This window comes from Strix aluco, chromosome 2 (genome assembly GCF_031877795.1).
Source record: "Strix aluco isolate bStrAlu1 chromosome 2, bStrAlu1.hap1, whole genome shotgun sequence".
In the NCBI taxonomy this organism is placed as follows: Eukaryota; Metazoa; Chordata; class Aves; order Strigiformes; family Strigidae; genus Strix; species Strix aluco.
This window is the reverse complement of record NC_133932.1, coordinates 80,250,837-80,269,382: the sequence shown is the minus strand read 5'-3', so window position 1 is coordinate 80,269,382 and position 18,546 is coordinate 80,250,837. Positions and strand designations below refer to the sequence as shown.

At 41.6% G+C, this 18,546-nt stretch overlaps 1 protein-coding gene across 4 annotated transcripts in view; it reads left to right on the top strand.

Moving 5' to 3' along the window:
* The first annotated feature begins 1,286 nt into the window (after positions 1–1,286).
* The window catches only part of DNAJC3 (DnaJ heat shock protein family (Hsp40) member C3), a 40,749-nt gene continuing 23,489 nt past the window's right edge, over positions 1,287–18,546 (top strand). For 2 of the 4 annotated variants that reach the window (XR_012622010.1, XM_074815436.1), the window contains exons 1-4: positions 1,287–1,558; positions 7,825–7,935; positions 10,919–11,043; positions 12,108–12,182. Coding sequence is in view for 3 of the 4 variants with exons in the window: in XM_074815436.1 (XP_074671537.1) it covers positions 1,477–1,558; positions 7,825–7,935; positions 10,919–11,043; positions 12,108–12,182 (393 nt within the window). In the remaining variant the exon portion in view is untranslated. Of the gene's footprint in view, positions 1,559–7,824; positions 7,936–9,692; positions 9,751–10,544; positions 10,614–10,918; positions 11,044–12,107; positions 12,183–18,546 lie in introns of those variants that run through there. The other 2 variants (XM_074815438.1, XM_074815437.1) reach the window with 2 other exon arrangements.

The window sequence follows — 18,546 nt, the reverse complement described above, 5'->3', positions numbered from 1 at the left end:
TGAAACATTGAAGAGGGGTAACTTTTCTCCAGTCTGATCTTTCAAAAAAGCTTGTAAATTATAATTGTCTAGGGTGACAAAGGTAATGTGACCGTACCCGCTGAATGAAAAGACATTTCTGTGGTTGTCAAATCAGACTTCAAGCCTCAAGTTTTTTACTTTCTCGGCAGATTTCTCCTGAGAACATAGTGGTTTTTTTCACATTGATGGAGTATAACATGTAATACACCCCTAATATGAATTGTTCATCCAACAGTAATTTGAAATAACAAACTACTAACTAGGCACATACAAGATTAGTTTTTCTGTGGTAGCTAAGAAAAGATAGTATTTTTATTAGGAAAAAAATGAAAAGAGATCTCAAAAAATATGCATTACATTGCAGGCTATCTTACATAGGCTTTGCTTTCAGTGTACAGATACAATACAAACTTTCATCTTGAAAATACTGCACGCTGTTAAGTCACATCACCAATTTTTCTGTGGTCTGGTAAATTCCTTAATATTTTTTTTTTTTTGCCTGCCTGGAAGTCAGCGTACAGTTAAGGCCATGCTGACTATCTGGGCTTTGCTCTCAGTGGAAAACAGGATTGTGTCCCAGGGGCAGTCAAGCACAGTTTGAAATCACACTTGCCATCCTCTGCTCTATGACTAGGTCAGACACAGCGATAAAGAACCAGGATCAACTTACTAGTGACTTACTGCTCAATTTTTCTACAATTTGAGTAGTCCAGAGATACCATCTTTGAAGAATGAAGAATAAGAGCAACCATCACACCCCAAAATATGGCCCTTTATATTGTCAGTGTTAAACTCGCTCCGTTAGCGCCGAAGCCAGCCGTTTCAGCCCCCGGTTAGCCCGGGGCGAGCAGCCCGCGTCCTTCTCTAGGCCTGCCGGCACCTGCAGAGCACCCTCAAACGGGCTAAAGCCGTGCCTGCAGCAAAGCCCTCCTCGCCCCAAGAGAGGCCTGGCTGCGGTAGGAGGGGGTGGAGCAAAGAGACCCGAGATAAATACAGACTCAGATGGGGACACTTCAGCGTCTATCGTTCCGCTGGAGATCTGGAACCCGACGCCTGACCAGACCCACCAGTCCGCGCCGCCATGTCCAGTGAGGGCACTCCGCTGTGGGCGCTGGCGTCTCTCCGCTCTCCTGCGCATGCGCGGGGCAGTGGGGGCGAGGCCGCCCTAACGCGCAAGCTCAGTGGCGGCGGCGCCCCGCCCCGTCGTGCTGCGCAGGCGCAGGGCCACGCCCTCCTCCTCTCCCCCCGCCTCCACCCGCGCAGGCGGGGCCCGGCGTCGCGCGGACGGGCGCCTTCACGCCGTGTCCACGTTCGGCGAGCGCCAGGGGCGAGTGGGAGGGCGCGCGCGCGCGCGGCGCAGCCAATCAGCGACGCCCACGACCCACCCCGGAGAAGTTGGAGCCGTTGGGCCGGGGCGCCGCCACTGTCGCCGCGGGCGTCGGGGGGGCGGCGGAGATGGTGTCTCCCGCGGCCTCCGCCGGCCGCCTGGGCTCCGCGCTGCCCTTCCTGCTCGTGCTCCTCGACCTGCAGTACCAGGGTGAGGGCTGGGGGAGTGTCCGCGTCTCCGGGGGCCGCGCGTGGGAGTGGGAGGGCGCCGCGGGGGAGCTGCGGCCCGGCCCGACAGCTGTGTGGCGGTAGGGGCGGCTGCTGCTTCCCTCCGCGGCCCGCCGGGACGTGGGGCAAGCGAGACCGAGGCGGGGCTGCTGCTGGCCCGCAGCGGTGTCCGGCTGAGGGGAGCCGATGACCGATCGTCCTCCCTCCTTCCGGGCTGTCGGCGGCGGTCGCGCCGGTGCGGGGTGTTGGGGTGTCTGCCCGGGCTGTGGGGCAGCCGGTATAGGCGGGCCGAGGTGCCGGTGGCGAGCGGAGCGGACCCGGCGGGGCTGCGGCCTGCCCGTGGGGAGCCAGCGGGCCTGAGCCAGGCGGTGCGCGGGGTGGGCCGGGCCGGACCGGGGGGAGGCCCAGGGGCCGACCCCACCGTGACGGCGGGGCAGCCCCCGCGGGGTGTCCTGAGCGGGGAGTGTTGCTGGAAGGGGTGTGAGGAAGAGGGAGGTGCAGAACTGCCACCTCATCAAGGCTGTGGCGAAGCGTGTGTAATGAGGGCACCGTCACTGCTTGCAACTTGTTTGGCTTTATCTGAATTCCTGGCGGTGCTGGCTGAGGTAGATTGATGGGTGCTTCGTTTTCCTTGGCTTGATGATAGGGTGCCAACTACTGTGAGGTCCTGAAAACGTCGTAGTGTCCTCTAGTGCAACCGTGTGACAGCATTGGCCAGTTCCATACTGACCAGTTCAGTTTCTCCCTTGTGTATGTATTTTATGTGTTCCCAAGTTCAAAGGCTTTTTCAGTTGTCCTCAGTCACAACCATTATTGGTATCAGGCCTGCAAATTTGCTAAGGCTTTTGACAGTGGTGTGAAACTTTTTTATGTTTCTGACTTCTTGTTGTGCGTTTTTTGGTTTTTGATTTTTCTCTCACCATTAGTATTTGAAGTTCAGCAGAGAAGTTTATCAGAACTTTATGCAGCCTGTTTACTTTCAGAGTATGCTGTCAGCAACACCTGTATGATCAAACTTTTATTCACAGGCTCCTGTTAAATTTATAACTTGGTTATACAATTGCGCACATAGTCAGAGTTTCATCTGAGAAATGTTCTTTCACTGGCAGTGGCAGACTGAAGTAGAACTGAAACTGTCAATAGTTAGAATAAGTCTGTAGATTTAAGACTGACCTGGGTTTGACATTAGAAATTCAGTTGATATACTAAACTAATGAATACTTCAGACTGAGTGGCAACAGGAACATACTGTGGCAAAGATGCTCTGTAGTATAAGACAACATATTGTGGTGTTGAATTGCTTTTTTGGATGTATATTCTGGTAGTGTTAGAGGAAAAATAGTAACTGTGATCAAAGTATACTTTTTTTTTTTTTCCCTAAGATTGTGGCAGTGATGCTCCTGCTGAAGATTCTTTATTTGGAGTTGCCAACCTATTTCAAGTATATGATTTAATGGCTATGTGGACTTACCAAAGCCCCGTTTCCTAATTTGGGGTATATTTTTCTTCAGTTAATAAAGGTGTAGAGTAATAGAATGAAATGCAATGGTTTTGGATCTTATTTACTGAACTTACTAACCTCTTAGTTCATGAGTTCATTTTCCAGAGTGTGTAGTTAGGGAATTTAGGGAGGTTACATTATTTAAGTATCTGGATTTTTTTTCCCCAATATTACTGGTCTTTGAGGTGTTCATATTCACATTTAAGTTTGCATCTTGCTGTCTTGATTATAGAAGTCTGCCTTGTGCCATCTGATTCATGAATCAGTGGAATGGTCAGCCTGTATTAACTTCTCATCTTACAGTTGATATATGTGAATACTAATTTTTATCTGGCTGGTAAATGAGTTCAGTAAAAAGGTTTTCAAAGGCTTGGTGATGTGGTAGGGGGCCATTCAGCCTTTATTGTTGTGTTTCCTGAATTCCACCTCTTCAAATACCCCAACTTGTGCTGAATAAGCTCCCATTTGACACAAATCACCTCTTGGGAAGATCCGTCCTTCATGGTTGTTTGTCCACACTGTTCCTCTTTCTCCTCTACTTCCTAGTAGTAAAAGAAAGGAAATGTAGTAAGAGAAAGAAGAAACAGGCGTTGAGTATACAGAGCTCAGTTAGTTATTGTCAGACCACCAGCTTTAAGTGTTTCTCTCACTCCCACCCCCCATGCTGTACATTTCTGTCCTGGGTTTGAGAGGTTTTTTTACTCACCCCGAATAGCAAAGGATACTTGGGGGGGTAGGGGGGTGGCTTTTTGATTTGCCAATCTTAGCTCTATTTACCAACTGTCTTTGTAAATGGAGGGAGTAAAAACTTGATGGATGGAAGTTACACACTGCTCAACTGGATGCTCTGAGGCTCCTTGTGAGCCTTTTTGTATTGCTCCTGAAACTGCTTGTCCACTTCTTACTTTGTTCAGTCTTGTCCTTGACAGACACACTTGCAAACACACATAAAAGCAAAGCCCAAACCTGTTTAAAAAGAACAGCAAACTTAAGACTGCCCCAAAAGCAGGATCTCCAACTCAAATGACAAGACAATCTTCAAGCTCGCTTAGGCAACAACAACAAAAAAAATTAGATCATTGTAATTAAGACTAGTGACATGTGTGTTTCTTCTTTGTCTTTCAAACAATTCTGTTAGTGGTACACAGTTGGAACTAATTCTGTTTATTTTCATAGTCCTGTTGCCCAGCTTGGGGACAAGATTTAAAAAAAAAAAAAAAAGTAGGTGGAAATTCTACAAGGGGGAAAAAGAGGAGTGTGTAGACAACTGTAAAATCTTGAAACTGTTTTCAGGTTGGAAGGCTTTCTTAAGCTTTTTACACTGTGGATATGGCTGATTATAGGAGAATATAGTTGGAAGTTTGTATACTTAGGTACCCACATATTAGTACCGATTATTCTAATAAAACAAAAGTCTTACCAGGAAGTTATAATTAATTTGAAGTGAGTGTATTTAACTGGAAAAACAGGTTAGCTGCACCTGCTTATCTTTCCTGTGCCTTCTGACTGACTTCAAGTCCTCAGGGTTTGTACCAGTTCTTATCTGGGAGTAGTTTGGGGTGGGTTTTTTTGTTTGGGGTTTTGGGGGTATTTTTTTCACTCTTCCACTCTTGCATCAGTGCGAGCACTACAGACTCTGAATTTATCCAGAATATCTGACTTGGTTTGACAGCTGGGGCTCTTGTGGGTGGTTTTCTGAGGTCCTTGGTGAATAGGTAACAATTAGGCAGGCTTTAGACATAATATGCAAATCAAAATACTTGGAAGTTTTAAAAATAAATAGTATGCGTGCATATCCCTTGTATAAATTTAGTTTCTTGCTGGAGCATACAAAGCTTCTTCAGCTGTAGTGCTGGGCCCTTGGTATCCAGCTCACTGATGGCTATCTGTTGGAAAGAGCTCTGTGGGGTTGGTTTCGTTTTGTTTTGGTTTTTTTCTCCAGTTGAACTTGAGTCCTTATGTTCATTCCCAGACCAAAGAGGGAATAGGTACCCAAATAGGTTACACAGAATTTGAGTCCTTAGACTCCTCTGCCTATGTTAACAGTTTTTAGATGTCTACTGTGGAGTGGTTTATTTAGAGCAATTGTTTGCCTACGGCCAGAAAATGAAAAAGCAATAGATTTATATGGATAAACAGCCCAACTATCAGGTCAGTGTACTGGCTTGTGTTCCCAAGTAGTTATGGTAAATGTCACTTTTCATCATGGTTACACTGACTATATAGGCTGCTTCTGGAGATTCCCACTTCAATTTATGATGTTCAGCAACTTGCAGTGCCAAGTTTTAATGTATGTCTGGTATAATTAGCCTTGTTCTGCAGGGAACCTACCGTCTTTCACAGTTTGCCTTATTTCTCTATTCGTGTTGCTTTTGCGTTTATTTCTTACCTGTTTACTATTCATGGTCAGCTTTTTAATTTCCTTTATTATCATCAGTATCTTCAAGGCAGAAGATGGCTCTCCTGCCTAAAGTATTATGTAACTGTAAAACTGTACTTAACATAACATATATGTAAGACACTGAATTGTATAGGTGTATTTTACTGTGGAAAATCTGTTCTTGGAGCTTTCCTGATGTGACTGAGTGTGAAACAAGGGCACTCCTTCAGATGCTTGAGACCGTGAAAATTGAATGCCATGTTTAGGCGGTTGGAAGGTTCATCAAAGAGTAATTTACAGCCCACTTCCAGGATACTGCTCCAAACGGACAAGTTTTGAAAGATTTCAAATACTAATAGGTGGGGAGAGACAGGAGGGATGAAGATTAAGATTGATTGTTTGTTTGTTTTGTTTCAGCTCATGTTGAATACTTCTGTCTGTTTATGGTTTGATACCTGATTTGTTGCTACTATACTTCAAAAGTCAGGGAAATTTGTGGTGGGTTTGTTTTCCAGTTTTGTTTTGGTTTTGTTGTGGTGGGTTTGTTGTTGGGTTTTTTGGTTTCTTTTTGTTTTATTCCAGTGCGTGCTTTGTCATTTTAGAGGATGTTAGACTACTCAGACATTCTTCTTTGCCATTTTACTTCTTCACTAGCTTAAAGCTTTGATCACCATTTGTCTGATAATTGGACATTCATGTAAAAGCTGCCTTGAAATAGAATACTGTGTGAGAAAAGATTAGTCAAGAAATACTTCTCTACTATCAGTGGAGCTATTTATATTTTATTCAGAGCTATACATATCTAGAATGGATTTTAAAATGTATCATTTAATAAGATCCCAAATTGACTATATGATAAGTAACTACTATTTTAACTTTATTTAAACAAAAGAAATACTGACTGGAAATTTGGGGCTTATTTTATAAAGTAATTTCCATTAATTAAAAAAAAGGAATTTATTTACTGTCACTGTTCTAAAGCAAATAATTGAATTGAAGCCTTTGAATCCAGTTTCCTGAATTATTACCAATCTTTTAGCAGATAGAGCTTTTTCCAGTGGATACAGAGGGCATTTTGTTCATTTTAATATGGACAGCTCAATGATTTTCTTATATTGTGGAATTAAAATAATTATTAACTGTATTAAGGAGTAGGAAGGAAAATTAAATTATGATCCCAGGTGCTGAGAGCTCCTAGTTCTAAAACCTTGATGGCTTGATGATCAGAAACTATTGTTCTTTCATTACAAATACTTAGATTAATCACCTTTCAGTGTGAGAAGTTTTGATATACTTTCCTTCAATCTGTGTAGTATAATGTTTTTATTCAGACTCTTAAGAAACGACTTTCATACTAAAGATTAATTCAAGGGCCTATCTGAATTAGCTTGATACAAAACCTGAATGAAAGAAACTGATTCCTAGTAATTGTAGTTCATTGTTTTCTAATGTAAGGTATTTGGGATTTTAATATATTACCTTGCTTAAATTTATGCATAGGATATGCTCTTAGAAAATTGTTTATAGTGTGAAAGTTTTAATAGTCATAAACTGACAAGTTGCAGTGAAATTCTGTCCTGATTTGAAGAATGCTGGAAGCAGTACAAATGAAAAACCTCTGTGGTTGAATTGATGTATGGTACAGCATGTTCTTGCACTCAGCTGCTCAGTTCTCAACAATAGTCTTTCCCTGTTGGTTGAGCAGTAGTAAGTTATTAGCTTTAAATTAAAACTGACACTTCAAAACCATACAACTTCAGTATGATTTTCATACTACTGGTTAAAGGAAAAGGGAGTGAGAATTTTGTTTATATCAAAACTTGTGCTCTGGAAACAGTTTGCCTTGGAAATAAAGATGAGACAGAAGTGCAGTAGATGAGAGGCGGATCTCTGAAGTAGCTAACAGTTCTCAGTGTGTTCCTAAGTTATCAGTAGGGTCACAAAATTTAACTTAAAGCCTTTTTATATTTGCTATGTGTGCATTATGAGTGTTTTTCCAGATTCTTTTGAAATTGAAAACCCACATAGAAGGGTATTTTGTCAAACTTTTTATAGTTGATATATAAAGCTTGATGTGCAGAAGTATGTTACTAAATGTGTAGACAGGAATAGAAATGCATATTTGGCACCTTCTCACAATGCGGTGCTTTACAGTGTTTATCTATTTACTTTGACATCCCTTTTTAGGACAGGGAAGACATATGCTACATGTTTATTAAGTTGCAGGTTATTTTGATATGGGAAAATGTGGCTTCTGCCTCAACATCAATAACTGTTATCTGTATTGTATTATCACTATGCATTTGGTATAATCAAACTGGTCATTCTAAACCTTTATTTTTTTTTTGTTTGTTTGTTTTTCTTTAAGGAGCTGAATGTGGAATAAATGCAGAAGTAGAGAAACAGCTTGAAATGGGAAAGAAGTTATTGGCTGCTGGACAGCTAGCAGATGCTTTGTCTCACTTCCATGCAGCTATAGGTATGTATCTCAGGAAAGTGGCTCTTGCACTGAAATGCCTTTGGGTGGGGTTTTTTTTTTCCTATTTGCTTTATTAAGTATCCTGCTGTCTTGCAAATTGCATTCCATGAGTGTCAAAAATTGGGGCACCTTTATACAGCAGTTTGGACAGGAGCCAACAGAGATGCAGTAGAATATTTATGCTTTGATTTTGGTAAAAGAAACTCTTAAATTAACTACATGATACATGAACACGAAGTCACGGCTGTTCTGCAAGCTAGCTGTATGAAAGCGATTATAATGGACTGTGGTATCGTTTGATGAGGTATTGCCTGTATCTAGTCCCATCAAGATTAGGTTTTATCTTTATGAAGTTTTTCGAAGTATGTCCTTGAAAGGTTGAATTTATCCATGCTTTCTTCTCTCTAGCACTGTAAAAAATTCAATGCTTAAAATAGTCTCTTTTTTTTTTAATTAAATCTTGAAGTGAGTAATGCTTCAGTGAAACTGATGCGACAGGTTTGAGATACTGAACTGTCACTGTCTTATACTCAACTAGTGACTGAGTTCTTGTTTTGGTGTTCTGCATTTTCAACAAACTGAGACATTAAGTGTTTGTTCTATTAAAGTAATTTTGCCGCATTGAAGCGTAGAGACAGCACCAGTAAAGAGCAGTGTCCATTAACACTACAATTTCTCACTTGCGTGGTGTTTTGGGTTTTTTTTTTAAGTTCTTGGACTTTGTTATAATGTGTACAAGTGCATCATTTTCTCTGTGAGAACAATAATACCAAGTTGTTACACATTAATGAGTCATACTATTAAAACTTTTCTATTTATGCCTTGGTCTAACAGTGATATGTAAATGAAATATCTGCTGATTCTGAATTATTAATATTTTCTGTGAGTTCTCTCAGATTAACTTCCCTTATATAAAGGGAGTGGGGGGGGGAGATCTTCCCCTTTTTCTGTGCTAAGGAAGCTTCTCATTCCAGCAAGAGGCGGTCTGTTACTCCTTTTGCCTTGTGTGTCGCTGCCAAAGCACTCCTTTGCAATCTGAGCAGGGTTAGTGTTACAGCATGGTTTCTTCCTTTATTATTGGTTGGCAAGCTTTAACTTGGATTTGGTGAAAAGTCCAGTTCAGTCTGTGGTGGTGCAAAGGCAGCAGGGGTGTGAGGTGGGATGGGCAGTGAGGTGCCTCCATGGGATGAAACTCAGCATTGCCAGCAACACTCAAGCACCTGGTAGAACTACAGTGTGACCACCTCTGTTGTGATTTTGATGGGATTCTTAGTTGGATATTGATTTGAGCCGGATTGCCTCAACTTTCATCAGACTTCTTTTTCTTCTTTGTATTTTGCCTTTTTGAAATTATTTTAAGCACAATTTGTCTACTGTGTTTGTAGAGGAGGGGAGAGGAAATTTCTCTAATTGTTTTTTTGCCTGTACTGCATTATTGTAGACTGTGAGGTAAATGGATCTTTTTGTCTTGCCTCAGCCAACCTATTTTTCTTTTTTGCAAACATCTAAAATAGAAGAAAGCTACTGTCCATTTCCTTTCTCTTCAGATTTTTAACTCTTTCTTCAATCTCGTCAGGTTGATGGCTTATGCCTTCTCTCTGGGTAAATGTCAATTACTATTCATTACTGTTACTGGGGAACTGAGACAAAACCATATTCTGTCAGAAAGATCATCATGTGGTGCTGGAACGTGGGTTCTAGGTTAGCTTTTTCCTGTCTTTCATCCTTTGTGTATTAATAAAATTCCTTAATTTCAGCTGTTGATTTGCGCCTACTCTACACAGCTGTATGCAGTAGGACTTCCTTTTATTAAAGGTAGTAACATTTGAATTTACTTGATGTCCATAATGCTGGTGTGCTAGGTGGCATATGGCATGGGAGTTATTAAATTTCCGTGCTGGACACTAGCATTTCCACAGCCAAGGCATTGTAGAGAAAGGGTGCACATACCTTTTCCAGTGAGAACTGAACTAATGTTTTGGAGATGGAAGTGGCCAGTTATGAAGTTTGGTTACCATAAAATTTTTAGCAATGCTGTTTGTTCATTTATTTTAAAGCTTAATTTTAACCTCAAATGAGGTGAGGAAGAGAAATACTTGTTTTATTCCTCAGATATAGATGTTCTTGTCTACAAATTCTGGATTGACCATTATGTTTTCTTTAATAGCACAGTAAAAAGTTTACTGTCTTCTACTGCATATGGTTGTTTGGGTGGTCTGAGTTACCCCTCCCTGAGAGCCCACAGTAACTGTCACGTGTTTCTTTGAAATACTGCATAGAGAAGAATATTAAGAAAATTCTTCTTAGTTTCAGAGACTGGTGTTTGCCTTCTGGAAGGGTGTACGTATATGTGCTAGCCTAGAGAATGTTAAAATTGCTGGATCTTGGAAGTTTGACAGGCAGACGACATGGAATATGTGAGCCTGGAAATTAGTCTTCAGGTTTTAATAATGTACATGCATTTGTCTGCTGTTAAGAGGGGCTGTTGGTGCCCGCTTTAATATTAAAGAAGTTGCTGCTATTTCAATAGATGGTGTAAGCGTTTATGCGTCTGTGATGACGTTGGACTAACACATTGGTCATTTGGGGATTATTTGCTTGCATCCTAGATCACGGACAGGGACTGGGATGGAGAATGATGAATTAACATGCTTTCAAATGTAGGCCTGCACTTGGAGGTAAAGAGTTAGTATGTAGTGGCTGTTTTCCTCTACAAAGCTGGAAAACATGTACATATTTCACCTTCAATACTCTTAATTATTTGGCATTTACTGTGTTTTCTGTAATCTTTATTATTAAATAATCAAACTGTGTAGAAAGCACTGCTTGGATAATATTACAAACGTTATGTTTTATTGATAAATACCATTTTTTCCAGTGGCTTAAAAGTCAGATAACATATTCTTAGTCATTACAGTTTTGCTGTACCCAAAGTTTTGGTTGCTTTGCAATAGTATTCTGATTACTTTTTGTTCACTTGCAGAGGGAGACTCTGATAACTACATTGCTTATTACAGAAGAGCCACAGTGTACTTGGCCATGGGCAAATCTAAAGCAGCAATTCGTGATTTAAGTAAAGTGGTTGAACTGAAGCAGGACTTCACATCAGTAAGTATTACTGGAATTGAAAATTGTTCAAGTGTAAAACGTACTTCGAAGAAGGTTTTTTTTTCAGATTTTGCTAAACAGAAATAGAAAATACGCTATTGCTTTGAAGGCTTTAAATAGGATAAAATAATAGCAATGGTGTATGTGCTTGAACTTGCAACTGTGCTGAGTACAGTCTAGCCAGTTATTCTGACAACTAATAGTAGTTTTATTAAGTCCCTCATGGATTTGTGCTAAACACTTTCCTTCTCTCACTTGTGGTTATTCTCCTCTCAGTCACCAAGGCTATGACCTCTGAGGTGGTGGGGAGGTGCACAGATACCTCTGTTTTTCTTCTGTCTTAATCAGCGTTTGATTTGACTCATCTCTTCTCTGCAGGAACTGTCCTAATCTCACTGTTTCTTCCTATGGGATTGTTGCAAGTTCTGATTTACTTGCCCTTTTCTCACTACTACATTCTGTGTGTGGAGACTGCCTCGCTAGTTGGAGACTGATGCTGAAGTCCTCTTCATCTGATTCTCTTGTCTCCCTTTTCCATGGGCAGGGGCATGTCCTGTATCACTTACAATGAAGGAGAAAATACTAAGTTCATCATTGCATGAAAATATTCTTATCATAAATCAAAATCTTCTAAATCATTAACTTGTCTTTTTACATAGCTTATATTATTCTGCAAGTTTAGTGGAAGAACTAAATGTGGGAATTGTTTATTATTTATTCTAATTTCTTAAAATCTGTAAGCAGTTCTAATCAGGAAAGTGGTGTAAGGTAAACATTCACTTTGTTTTGTGCAACTCTTCAACATGAGTTGCAGCTGCTCATAAAAACTGGCTGCTTTTTGTCCCTCAGTTCTGGTGCAGAGTGATCCTTTACCACCTGAGAGGCCTCATAAAAACATTGTCAAATGGAGAAGACAGAATAGATGTTATAATCTCTCTGTTTCAGCTTGTTAGCTGTAGTAAATGAAACTTTTTTTTTTCCCTCTACTGAAGAAAACTGAAGCTTATGTTCATACTTTGCTGAATTCCAATTTGGAAATCAACAGAAATTATGTTTCATTTCAGGCAAGATTACAGAGAGGACACTTACTGCTCAAGCAAGGAAAATTTGATGAAGCAGAGGATGACTTCAAAAATGTGGTAAGTTGGAGGCCTAAGTTAGAACTACACTGCTTTTAAGACTGGGTTCTGAGCCAAGGTTTCATCTCAGTTCTGATGTTCTAGAGCATATGTGTACATATTACTTGAGTTTGTCTTTCCTGTTCTTTAAAGGTATTGTAGCTAAGCTACCTTGTATGAATAAATGACTGATAAAAGTTGCAGTGCAGTGATGAAGGTGAAGGCAGAAGGTGTTGCGTGAACTAGCACAGCACTTTGAAAAGTCTCTTTTGTGTGCCTGGCAGTTGATGATCTCTGCTCGATGACACTTACACTAGGGATCATTCTTGGTTCACAAAGAAAGGATAAGTAACATGGGATTCAAAGTACGTAATTGAACCCTGCTTTATATCACTATATTCAGGTCACCCTGGGAAATCACTAGGGGCCTCATGGATCAACCTTTGAAGGTTCCTGTGTCTTTTCACTAACTGCAGAAGGATCCCAGGCTCTTAATTTAGTCACTGGGCTGTTAAAATCAGTGAATTTCAGTGGCATGCATCTGTGTGTTTTCTCACCTGCATAGGAGTTCTTCATCTTTCATGAATGTGTTGACAATACTTCATGATCAGGAAGTGCCCAGAGTTTCCATATAAACACAGTTGGATATTACCCACCTAAAACTCACTTGGATTGGTTTTTTTCTTCAATGGGTATTTTGTGCATTTCAGCCTTACACTGCAAAAATAAACTGATCTAACCCCAGAACAAAATTCCTCAGAATATGTGAAACTCTATTCCCTCTGTTACACAAAATTTCTGTAAGCTTAAGAATAAATAAAATTAGTTCTTCCTCTTGCTTCGAACAGCTTGCATGTCCCTTATGCCAAAATAAATAGAATTTGCCAGTGAAACTGATGCTGTCTTGTTGGCGTTCTTTGAAGACTGTGATGGAGAAAGCAGTTCTGTGTTGCAGATTACAGATGTTTAATGGAAATCTTACTAGTGAGTATGTATGACAAAAACAGAGCCATTCTACTGTACTCTCTGCAGGGCAGTTGGGAGGAATGGCTCTTGCAGGTATGAATACCAGACAGTCTTTGTGTTTGTAGCAAAGCTGCAGTAGCTTATTCTGAAATTCATGTAGCAATGGCTCCTCTGGCTGCTGCTGCTTCCTTAGTAAGTTTGTTAGGAGTGTGTGGTCTGCAGTTGCACGTCTGATTGCAGTGCAGCGCTGCTGTTTGCAAACGTGGGAGAATGTCGCTCAACTCTGATTAACTGAGGACATAGTTGCTGCAATACCAATTACGTGATGTCAGTGTTGATTCTGAGTTTGTGCGTGCATCTCTTTGAAGTTACTGTTTCTTGAAGTATTGCTTAATGCTACACATGGAAATGCTTCTCCAGCCAACTGTCAAGTAGCTTGCCCTTTTTCCAAACCAGCTGCCAAAATTTAGATTGCTGCCTTTGGACAGTCAGATAGTTTCAGTCTTCAGTCAAGTTTTAAATCCAAAGTGGAACAGAGTCTTCTTCTCAGAAGCTGATTTACAAAGATACTGTATTGGGTCCTAAATCTTAGATCCAGTTTCCTTGGTTCTGTGAAAAATAGTGCCTGCGTACTTAGAGAATATGGCAAGCAGTCTCTTTTGAAGAGCACAGTTTTCAGTTAAGTACAGTATATTCAAGCAAAATAAGCCATTATTAAAGTAATCCTTTGTAATAGGTTAATTTATTCATATGGGGAAAAGGATTAAGTTATCCTGTGTACCTTGAATCTTTTAAGTAGAATACAGATTTCTTTGAGAAATTTCCCTTGTTTTCTTCTAAGTCTTTCAGATAGTCAATCTGATTATTCTACCAGTTCTCTGCGTGTCTAAAATATCTAATATACTCTGGCAGTATGTTTGCATTTAAATATGAAATTGCATTTAATCTCAAGATGAAAGGAAGTCAGTCACAATACTGTGAAATGTATTAACATTCTGTGTTTCTTTGGGGTTTTTTTGTAAATGAGGGGAGGAGAGAAGGAGGAAGACTGTTAGGGATTGCATAGCTTTCTAAATGATTTCAAGACTTTTACATCCAGATGCTGTCTTCGCTACCAGAAGCAATAGGGGCAAGGTAAATAGTAGCCACTAGGAAGCTTTGACTCATACTGTAAGTCAGTGGTCAAGAAGCCAAAAGAAGTAATACCTTGAAATGAAAGTTCCTTCTATTGCTAGCGTAGATACAGCACAAATAAATGCCAGTGGGATCTTAATAGCTTTTAGGCTGGAATTTAGTTGTGGATTGGATACCTAAAATTGTGTGTTTCACATGTGAACAGACTATGTAATCTATGATTCTGCTCTTTAGTTGAGTAAATGTAGGTCAGGATCTGAACAGCCCTCTATCATCTCACTTGGTTGGCTGGGTGTCAGCTTACCAGAATGCTCTCGTTCTGGGTAAGCATGTAGCACATCAGCAAACTTTGGTGCCCAAATCTGGAGCTACATTGGAAAAAAGCTTGGGCCATCCTGCATTAGAAGTGCATAGGCTCTAAATCTACAAACAGTCACTGTAAGTCAGTAGGTGTGCACCAGCCTGGTCATACGTTTGAGTCTGCAGAAGTTGAGTATCATGGAAAGATGGAGTGGAAATGCTGTATTTAAAAAACAAAACAAACCTCCACCCCATCCATCCCCCGTCACTGAAAGGGAAGTCATAATTTGAAGAGAAATCCACTTTCTTTACTGTGCAGGGTTTCAGAACATTACCTTGAATAGGTGGTCCTGAGGGTGTCACATGCTTACAGAAATTACTTGTGGGGTGTTAAATGTGATTTTGTTACCTTCACTGTTAAGTTTTTTCCTGAGGAAATAGTTATGTAGATGAGATGGGCTTTCTTCTGGTAAAGCCATCCTTCTTTGAAGTAGATTGTATGCCATTGAATGGCAGTAGATGTGTTATCGCTTATGTTATTTCACACAAGACATTGTTTGGGTCGGGTGTTGACTTCAAGGGAGCAGATCAGATTTGAAAATATTCCCCACTTTGGGGTTGGAGAAACCAGGTCAGGGTGTGGAAACTAAGGAGAGTAATTTTACTCAGACTACTCAAGGACAGACATGTACAAGTGAAATGGTTTGTAATTCCCTGTATGACACTTGCATTAAGTGTCAGTGTCACCAGTGTTGCTTTCCATGCCTACCAGAACTGCAAGGTGACTGTCGTGGCCAGCAGCCAAATGCCATGCAGCTGCTTGCTCCCCCTCCCCCTCCTCAGGGAGTGAGGGAGAGAATTGGAGAGGTACAGGTAAGGCAACTCGTAGGTTGAGATAAAAACAATTTAATAATTGAAATAAAGTACAATTTAAATGATAATGATAATAGTAGTAGTAGTAATAGAAAATACAAACGAGGAATGCACAATGGGATTGCTCACCACCTGCTGACTGATGTCCAGCCCATTCCTGGCTAGTCATTCCAGAGAAGAGAGAGTCCTGAAAGCGAGACTGAGCTTCCTGATCAACCCTCATCTATCTACTGAGCATGATGCTATATGATATGGAATATTCCACTGGCCAGTTTGGGTCTGTTGCTTTGGCTGTGCTCCCTCCCAGCTTCTTGGGCACCTGTGCACTGGCAGGACATGGGAAGTTGAGAACCCTTTGATTTCTTAGCAACGACTGAAAACATCAGTACATTATCAATGTCCTTCTCATATCAAATGTCATACTGAATCCAAAACACAGCACTATTCTAGCTACTAAGAAGGGGGGAAAAAAAAAAATTAGCTCTATCCCAGACAAAACCAGGACAGTGACTGATGAGATGAGCTGAGCTGTCTGTAAAATGCTGTTTTCTGCTAGCATATTCCAGAAGTCTGTCAAATCCCAGTGGAGACTCTGAAAAGCTTTTTTTTTTTTCCCTTTTTCTTCCTATCTCTCCTCTTAGAGTCATGCTCTTTGAAAGGGATCTCAGCAGTTTAGGAGATGCAGTCATTTTGAAAGGAGAGAAAGAGTAAGAAAAATTCAGCCCATCTAGATGGAGGGGAAGATCACAGGTAAACTTTCCCAGCTTGTAACAGCAGCAGTTTGGTGCAGACCTTAAAAGAGTTATTGAAACTATTCTTTACATATAATAGTAAAACTATTCCTTGGTGTATACTTGTGTAAAGAAAGAATTTTCATACACTTAAATTCTTTCTACACCATTTTGTAGTATGTGGGAAAAGTTTCATGAGCACCCTTGTCGTGGTTTGAACATGGCCAGCAGCCAAACACTATGTAGCAGGTCACTTGACCTCATCCTGCCCGGTGAATGGGGGAGAGGCCTGGAGGGACACAAGGAAAACTCGTAGGTTGAGATTAAAAAAAAAACCCACACAGTTTAGTGATTGCATGAAAACAGTAACAATAATGGAAAGTACAAATGGGTAATGTGATTGCTCACCGATATCCAGCCCACTCCCATCCAGTGATCCCAGAAGAATGAAGATCTCGCCTTTGCAAACATGGAAGCGAGAGAGAACCCGCCTCCTTTATATACTGAGCATAACGTCACATGATATGGAATACTCCAATGGCCAATCCAGGCCCACCACTCCGCCTGTGCATCCTCCCAGCTCAAGAAAAGTTAACTCCATCCTAGCTGAAATCCAGGTAGGGTGCTCTCGCTGTGCTCCCTCCCAGCTCAAGAAAGCTAACTCTATCTCAGCCGAAACCAGGACAACCCTAAACCTCTTAAAAGTTACATGATTGCTAAGCAGAGCAGTTTCTCTGGGTGTCAGCTGATGTCATCTGCCTGGACTTGTGCAAAGCTTTTGACGCTGTCCCATATAACATCCTTGTCTCTAAATTGAAGAGACATGGATTTGACAGATGGACCACTCGGTGGATAAGGAATTGGCTGGATGGTCACACTCAAAGAATTGCAGTCAACAGCTCGATGTCCAAGTGGAGAGCAGTGATGAGTGGTGTTCTTCAGGGTTCAGTGTTGGGACCAGTGCTGTTTAATGTCTTTGTTGGAGACATGGACAGGGGGATTGAGTGCACCCTCAGCAAATTTACTGACGATGCCAAATTGTGTGGTGTGGTCGACACCCTGGAGGGAAGGGATGTGCCATCCAGAGGGACCTGGACAGGCTGGAGAGGTGGGACCATGCAAAACTCATGAAGTTCAACAAGGCCAAGTGCAAGGTCCTGCACAAGGGTCAGGGCAATCCCAAACACAAATACAGGCTGGGTGAAGAGTGGATTGAGAGCAGCCCTGCGGAGAAACACTTGGGAGTAATAGTGGATGGAAAACTGACTATGATCCAGCAATGTGTGCTTGCACCCAGAAAGCCAGCTGTATCCTGGGCTACATCAGGAGAAGTGTGGCCAGCAGGTTGAGAGAGGTGATTCTCTCCCTCTCCTGTGCTCTCATGAGACCCCACCTGGAGCACTGTGTCCTGCTCTGGGGTCCTTAATATAAGAAGGACATGGACCTGCTCAAGCAGATCCATAGAACGGCTATATAGATGATCAGGGGGCTGGAGCACCTCCTCTGTGAGGACAGACTGAGGGAGTTGAGGTGGTTCAGCCTGGAGAAGAGAAAGCTCCAGGGAGACCTTATAGCGGCCTTCCAGTACTTAAAGGGGACCTACAGGAAAGATGGGGAGGGACTATCAGGGAGTGTAGTGATAGGATGAGAGGTAGATTAGATATGAGGAAGAAATTCGTTACTGTGAGGGTGGTGAGACACTGGAATAGGTTGCCCAGAGAAGTTGTGGCTTCCCCCTCCCTGGAAGTGTTCAAGGCCAGGTTGGACGGGGCTTTGAGCAATCTGATCCATTGGAAGGTGTCCCTGCCCATGGCAGGGGGATTGAACTAGATGATCTTTAAGGTCCCTTCCAACCCAAACCATTCTATGATGTTTCTACCCCATGTGGCATATCGGTACTGGCTGTCTTGTGAGGCAGTGCCCGTGTGAGAGCAGGCAGTGGGAGTGACTGACTGGAAAGGATGGGAGTACTCCTTTCAGGAGCAGAGCCTCTTGCGACCCCAGCTTCCTGCTTTATCTTGAGATTGTTGTTTTGGGTTTTTTTCTGCTGTGTAGTTCCCTGTTGGCTGAAATTAATCATGAATTTTGGACAGAGGACATGATTCTTATGCCTTGACATGTTAAGCAGTACTACATTTCTAGAAACCTCTCCCAATGGCCAAGAGATGCACCATTGATGAAGTTCCTTATGTGGACCAGATTTTTATTTCTTTCTAGTGATAAGAATGACAAGTCATTAAGCTCTAGCTTTTTCATTTGCAACTCATCTACCAGTTTAGAAATCTAGAACCTGGAGGGTAATAAAACATGTCAGCAGAGGGGTCTAATTCTTGTGTTCAGAGTGCACAGGATGGAACAAGGATTAAGCAGAAATCCCTAGA